The 7,706-nt window shown below is 29.7% G+C and overlaps 1 protein-coding gene across 2 annotated transcripts; it reads left to right on the forward strand.

The window, feature by feature from the left end:
* The first annotated feature begins 3,680 nt into the window (after positions 1-3,680).
* PBF1 (N-terminal nucleophile aminohydrolases (Ntn hydrolases) superfamily protein) lies at positions 3,681-7,121 on the forward strand. 2 transcript variants are annotated; one of them, XM_088104183.1, is made up of 7 exons: positions 3,681-3,863; positions 3,945-4,052; positions 4,215-4,296; positions 6,284-6,329; positions 6,491-6,633; positions 6,719-6,805; positions 6,876-7,121. In XM_088104183.1, exons 1-7 carry the CDS (start codon positions 3,817-3,819, stop codon positions 6,948-6,950), a joined length of 588 nt encoding a protein of 195 aa, XP_087960309.1. In that variant the 5' UTR covers positions 3,681-3,816; the 3' UTR covers positions 6,951-7,121. The 2 variants fall into 2 exon arrangements, with proteins under 2 accessions (XP_087960309.1, XP_087960308.1); XM_088104182.1 differs by having other exon boundaries at positions 3,683-3,863; positions 6,284-6,413.
* Positions 7,122-7,706: the final 585 nt, after the last annotated feature.

Genomic DNA, 7,706 nt, shown 5'->3' on the forward strand with positions numbered 1-7,706 from the left:
AAGATAAATATAAGCCAATTTTATCAAGATTATAATTTCCACCTTAACTATCTTAATTATGAAAAGGCTAATTGATAGTGTGCTTAACTCTAACAATGCTCATTATTTTTTTCTCTTTTACTTTTTTTCGTGGACCTTCAAATGATACAGTCTCAAAAGTAAATCTACAATAAAACTTTATCATTAATAAAAATGCTAATGACTATCACATATTTCTTATTCCACACTTACTCTTCTTCTTCAAACTCAAAAGAAACAAGTCCAAATTCATTAATATTACAAATGAAATATAAGAAAAAGCATTGTGAATCAACTACCTCCAGATAAATGAATTCAAATTTGGTTTATTCCATTGGAGATTGAATTTTATTTTTTATTTTGTTATTTATTTTAATATATCTATCCATTTATATATATATATATATATATATATATATATATATATATATATATATATATATTACCTTTTGTGATGCAATCAACATTTTTTATATTGACTTAAATTTAAATTAATATAGCATTTTTTTTATTTAATTATAAAAATATCATTGTATATTTTGTAATAGGCTTAATAGCCTATTTTGTCCCCAGTTTTGCTGAATAATATCAATTTAGTCCCTCGTTTTAAAAGCGCTTGAAATTGATCTTCACTTATTGTCTTTTCCGTTAAATAAAAATAAACGGTGTTAATTGATTGATGATCTGACAGAAAATAGTAGTAAGGTGGCATTTTTAAGTTGTATGCACGATGACTTTATTATTTTTTATTAGTTTTGGTTTATGAAAACGTAACTGAGTCCTACTTCCAACTCTGACTATTATCTGTGTCAGTAAGTAGAAATGAAATGTTAAATGGCTTCTTCTTCCTCTTTCTCACAGCATAGCCAAACAAATTTATATCTTCATCTTCTTCTTCCAACACCATGCCACACCCACCCTCACCCTCCTTCCTCCTCTGTCATGAACAATACTCCTCTTCCCAAGATCCCCCAAACGAAACCCAAGCCAACGCCATGCACTGCCGCGAAAACGCCCAATAACTAAGACCATCGCCGCTGTAGAGATGCCAATGAACAAACCCACATGTCGTGGAGATGAGTCGCTTCTGAGCCACCGAACCTAGCCTCCTTCCCTGCGAAACGAACCAGAATAGGAAGAAGAAGTAGAAGGCTACTTTGCAATATCGAAATAGCAGCGGAGATGAGGGACAAGAAAGGTGTCTCCCTTCTCTTCCAAAAACATTAATTATAATTAAAAGTCATTAAAAGAAAAACATTAATTCAAATTAATTATAATTAAAGGAAATACTACGTCACCACACATACAACTTAAAAATGACACGTTACCATTATTTTCTGCTAGATCATCATTCCATTAACACCGTTTGATCCTATTTAACGGCGACCGCAAAATTTAATAAGTGAGGATAAATTTCAAACACTTTTAATACGCGAGACCGAATTAACATTATTCATCAAAATTGGGACAAAATAGGCTATTAAGTTTTGTAATAATGTATATATATTTCTCCTACATTACTTATAACTTTTATTTTATAGAATTATCTTAATATTTAATAAAGTATAGGGATTAAGTATCCAAACTTATAAAAAAAAGTATAAGTATGACAAAAATAAGAGTGAAAAAAAAACTCAATAAAACATATATAAGGATGACAATGCTATTTTCTAGTTTAGTTAGTCTTAGAAAAATGACAAAAAAGCTAATATTTATATTATGGTTGATGTTGAGACATCAAACAGTCCAACTGGTAATAAATCTCAGATTGAAAACCATTATAATTTTTTTTATGCATGTAATTAACAAGCTATTTGAATTAAAGAAGTAATGTATTCAAATAAGTTAAAAGAATAACTTGAGAGTAAAATTAATAAATTATAACTCAGAATCTAAACGACGCTTTGGAAATTATATACGATAGTTCATTATGCAATTGTACTTCTTTGTTACGTGAGTTTCTTGCTATGAAAATTACAAAAATTCTGAAAAAAAATGGTATTTTCTCAAAACACTTGCAAAGTTCGTCATATAAAATGTTGATTTCAATGCATTTTTTTAGCTCTAAAACGTGTGTTATGGATATAAGTGAAATTGGATACACATGGAAAAATGAAGAAAAACTTTATACAAGATTTTTTAACTTTAGAAAATCTTTGGAGACTCTGTTTGTAACATGCTTTTATTATTTGAAGAAGAGAAATGTTTTTAATTTATTTACATGAGAAAACTTGATGTCTCAAGTGATAAAATAATTCCAGAAGATTCAAATACGGTGACTAACCAATGAGGACCTAAAATAATTTAGGACCAAATTTAATATTTTAAAATTTGTCTTACAAATTTGATTGAAAGTAGCCATATGTGACGACATTTTGATTCAAGATATATATATTTATAAAAATATTAAAGTTTATTAATCCCCTAAATATGTTTGTATTAATTTGCTATAATTTGTTGATTTGAATGAAATTTTAAAAATATTTATATTTGATTGAATATTGATTTGATTTTGATTAAGACGTTAGTTTCATTCATTTATTAAGCTTTTTGATAATTTCATATTTTACTTTTATTATGCTTTTATATTAATAGATTGTTTGTGATATGTTAAAGTCATTATATACGATCATGTTTTGAATATATTATTATGCTAACATTGGTCTTGCTTTTATTTTTAAAAATATAATTTCATTTTAATAAGCTAAAATTATTTAGAAAATGGAAGTTTTAGTAATTTTAAAAGACTAAAAATCTGTTTTAATCCGCTAAAATGCATTGGCAAACTATTTAAAATTGTTCTCATTATTTCTATCAATTAATTCACAATTTTAATGAATTAAATTTATTAGAAAATGATATTGGGTGTTTTTTTTTTTATGTTTTTAACTTATTAAAATCCTCTTTTAATTTATTAAAATCTCAATGTTTTATCGATTAACTTTAACCATTCCTATATTTAATGCACTATATAACATCCATGAAACTATTTGATGTGAACAAACCTCTACAAAACATTTCTATCTATTTCCTCATACCATCCTCCTAACACTTCCTTTACAAAGTTTCCTACGTTGAGTGTTGTTCCTTTTCTACACTTTTAGCTAGTTTTACTAACACAAAATAATTATTTACATAATTTAATTTATATTTTAACGTAAAAGTAGTTTTTTTATGTCCTTTAATTTAAGCTTGATCTAAAAATAATATATATAAATAAAGCACAACAACATTTTTATAAATAGAGATAAAGATATTTAAGTAGAACTTACCATAATCAAATATAAAAGAACCTTATTAAAATCTTAAAACTTAATTAAGTTTGATTATTTTAATGTATCGTGTTTTATTGAATCCCAATATATTATTTTATTAAAGTCTTAAATAAAATCTCCTCTACAAAGTTAATCATTTAATCGTTTTCAGTGGAAACATGTTTAGAAATTCAAAAATATGTTTACGAATTTTTCTTCAATAATAATATCGTAAATATTTTTATGAATATATTTAGTTTTTAATTATTAATAATTGAAAATAATGTACACAATAATTTAAATTACTATGATGATAAAAGAAAAAAAAAATATACAAAATAAATATTTTATACTGTGAACTGCGAAAATCAAAATAATAGTTAAAAGCATTTCGTGTTGGCAAAGACACAGATCTGGAGTGAATAGAGTTAAAAAGACTAGAGAGAGAAGGCAAGGGAAACAAAAAAACCTTTCTTTTTCACTTCGACGCCCTAATTCATTCTCTTCTCCGTTCTCTGTGTTTTTCATTCTCCCTTCGCTCACTATGACGAAGCAACACGCTAATTGGTCTCCATACGATAATAATGGAGGGTAAGGGTTCCCTTTCGCTGCTCTCTCTGAAGGAGTATTTTCAAGTTTTCATTCGTTCATTTGTTTGTTCACTTTGCACAGATCATGTGTTGCGATTGCTGGAGCCGATTACTGTGTTATCGCCGCAGACACCAGAATGTCCACAGGTTACAACATCCTCACTCGGGATTACTCCAAAATCTCCCAATTGTATGATTTTCCCCTTAAAATTAAGTCTCGTCCCAAATAATTACTTTTTTATTTTTCAATTTTTCTAAAATTGCTTAGTTTACTTTATCTTAGCATTGTTTGTTTGTTTGTTTGTTTGTTTGTGTTGCTTGAGGATGTAACTAAGGTTTCTATTGTTTACAGAGCGGAAAAGTGTGTGATGGCTTCTTCTGGTTTTCAAGCTGATGTGAAAGCCTTGCAGAAGGTTTTGTCTGCTAGGCATTTGGTGAGTTAAAAACTCTCAAAGATTAATACAACTGAACAGAGCTACTTAGACTTGTGATTTCTTTTGGGTTTGCTTTGTAATGTACTAACTATGTTCTGCTTAATCTTAGTGTGTGTTCTGTCAGCTTGTTTATCTATGTTGATGTTGGATGAACTAAGAACTGTGATTGGGTCCAATCTAGTTTGTTTCCAACTCCCCCTTGATTAAAATAACTTATGAAATCATAAACCTATAGCAAACATGTTAGGCTAGTACTCATCTGACTTGGCTTGGCTTTGAGACGTTATCTGGTGAAATTAGAGAAAATCTCAATAATATGTTATTATTTGTGCAAGTAAGGTGTTTAGTGAATGTGTTGATATTTTCCATGGTGCAGTGGATTGATTTTCTTATACTTGATTTAGCTTATATAAAAGAAATATAATCCTTAAATTTTACCAGCTTTCTGGTGGTTTGAAAAATGTGATTATCTTGTAAAACTTGAGTTATCAGACTGGCTCTAATAAAGCTTCTAGTTTTTTCTTTTTTTTGTATGGATGTATTCAACCATATTAGTTTTTTGTTTGTTTTAGATGTTAGTTGTAAGCTGTAAACATCAATGAACCCTCTACACACATAACACATCCATAAATGGTACCATGCAGTACCTGTCGTGAGGAAGTAGACTGTCATCACCAAATTCATCCACAGCCAAATATTTAACCACTCTACATGACATGCATTTGCATGTATCCTCAATGGAATAACAACCATGGAAATCAAATGTTGAATTTAAAACATTCATATTTTAAGTACTTTTCAATTCTAGTTTGTTTTTATGCCTATAATGTGCTAGTAGATTTAAATTAGGTTGAAACCTAAAATTAATAAATTTTCTTGATTAGATTCTAAGGTACCTAGCAACTTACCATTTGAATTTTAGGGTCAATGGTATAATCTGATACTTTAAAGTTGGAGTTACTCATGAGTCATCTCAAATTTATTATACTTGAAAAAGAGAATGATTTTATTATTTTCATTCATGACATGACAATTATATTCTCCTTATCTCTATTTGTAGCAATCTAATCTTCTAAAAAAGGGAAATAAGGAAACAATATACTAAAAACTAATCTAGAAGATCATACACCTATTTTCTCTAATTAAGAAGATTCTATAGATATTTTCTCTAATTAAGAAGATTCTATAGATATTTCCTCTAATTACAACAATTATATGTCTCCAATTCTGAGCAGTCACTAAAGTTTTTGTTTTATTGACTTCCCTCTTTCCTGTTTCTATTAAATTCTGAAACATTCCAGAGTTAGACACTGTTATGCTAGCTGCATGATATCAAAATTTCAAGGCATTTTAGTGAGAGTAGACCCCTACATAACCACGATGGAAAGAACTGTTGATATTTTGACTGACTTTCACTATGATAATAGCAATATTTTCTAGCATATTGGTGTTTGAAATTATTGAGACAGAAGCACATATGGATGGATATTTGGAAGATTAGTACTGAAAATGACTTACAGACTTGTATAAAGTAACGAGTTTAAAGGTTGGGTTGGATTTGTGTCCAGTGTAATGAAGTATCTTCATGGGTTTGCATAAAGAAATCAAAAGCAGTATAAGTCAGGAGATGGGGAAGGTACAATGCACATATGCTTGCTTGATGTAAATCAGGAAATACATATATTGTGATTTTCTGCCCTAGTGGTGACAACTTTAAGACTTTAATATTGATGTTTACCATAAAGAATGAGTCTTGACTTACCTCTAAGTTTTATAGCTTTACATTTTACATTTATATATTCCCCTCTCCAGACCCCACTATGCAGGAGTGTGGGCTCTGGGCTAGTCTTTTATCTTGTAAAACCGGGGAAACTGCTGTATTAGGTCCTTTATTTGAGATGTACCTTCAGTTTCTCTCTTATTTTAACTGTGACAAAAAAACTTGGAAGCCTTTCATTGTGATATCATCTTTTGACTTTGAATGCAGATTTATCAGCATCAACATAACAAGCAAATGAGCTGCCCTGCAATGGGTCAGCTTCTTTCAAACACACTTTATTACAAACGCTTCTTTCCCTATTATGCATTCAATGTTTTGGGTGGCCTTGACAATGAAGGTATGCTATTTTTAGCTTTCTATGTTTGTTCACATCTCATTTTTATGATTGCAAATTGCCACTTCAACCTGAAACAGGAAAGGGATGTGTTTTCACATATGATGCTGTTGGTTCCTATGAGAGGGTTGGATATAGTTCTCAGGGTTCTGGATCCACACTTATCATGCCATTTCTGGATAACCAGCTGAAGTCTCCTAGCCCACTGCTGTTACCTGCCAAGGTGACATCTGAAATCGGATCTTTGCTTGAAATATTTGATTCTTTAGTTTTATGGACGGACACTTACATTAAAAATTTTCTTTCAGGATGCTGTTACTCCACTGTCTGAATCAGAAGCAGTTGATCTGGTTAAAACTGTTTTTGCATCTGCAACTGAGAGAGATATATACACGGTAAGTTTGTGTGATATAATTACCATTTGACTGTAGGATGACTTGGAACTTAATGTGAATGTTTTTACAGGGGGACAAGGTTGAAATCGTCATCCTAAATGCCAGTGGTATTCGTCGTGAGTACATGGACTTAAGGAAAGACTAGTGCTCTCTAAAAAATGTTTGAAATGCTTCTGGAATTTTAAATGGCAGTGGGGTTTTCCCGTGAGATGAAATTAAGAATAACATTTCCTCTGAAGTTGCTTTGAGCAAGTACTTTTCTGTTCACATTATAACTACTGGGATTCACTTATATTTGCATTGGATTTTTGTCGTAGTCTATTTCTAAACTTTAGTGTGCATTTTATATCTTGTTATAGCCTGTTTAAGTGCCGTCTTTTTCCATGATTGCATTGTGTTTTGCTTAGTAAGTTCAATATCTCACGAATATTTTCTCAAACTTACCTTTTAAATCATTTAGTTAACGTATAAATACGGCCCTCCTTGAGGTGGCTAGTTTTGAATTCGTTGTTCGAGGAATTTTCTAGCTTTCGAGGAATTTTCTAGCTATGAACGAGGGATTGAACAATTTCAAGTACACTTACACTTTGCCTTCAAATTGCACGTATATTCAGAATCCAAATGCGTTCAGCACTGACTTTAAAGAAATATTGAGGATATCAGAAAGTCTCCAAAACATGAAGAATGCATTTTTTGAATTAGCAAGTTTTTATTTTGGTTTCTGTAAATTTTCTTTATTTTTTATTTTATAAAATTTGAAAAAAAAATGTTTTTATAGAATAGTTTCGAATTTTATCCCCGACATAATTTAAATCACTACTTTCGTTGTTAATATTCATTTTAAAATCAATCAATATTTATTTAATTTTGAAATATCATAATAATATTGCAATACTAATAA

The sequence above is a fragment of the Vigna umbellata genome, chromosome 1 (assembly GCF_029865625.1).
Source record: "Vigna umbellata cultivar VRB3 chromosome 1, Vumbellata_1.0, whole genome shotgun sequence".
Taxonomy (NCBI): domain Eukaryota; kingdom Viridiplantae; phylum Streptophyta; class Magnoliopsida; order Fabales; family Fabaceae; genus Vigna; species Vigna umbellata.

Excerpts from the sequence above, each read along its gene's own strand:
- PBF1 (XM_088104182.1), top strand. The coding sequence starts at position 3,817 with ATGACGAAGCAACACGCTAATTGGTCTCCATACGATAATAATGGAGG. Across the intron at positions 3,864-3,944 it reads CCATACGATAATAATGGAGG|ATCATGTGTTGCGATTGCTG; the intron begins GTAAGGGTTCCC and ends CACTTTGCACAG. Across the intron at positions 4,053-4,214 it reads TACTCCAAAATCTCCCAATT|AGCGGAAAAGTGTGTGATGG; the intron begins GTATGATTTTCC and ends TATTGTTTACAG.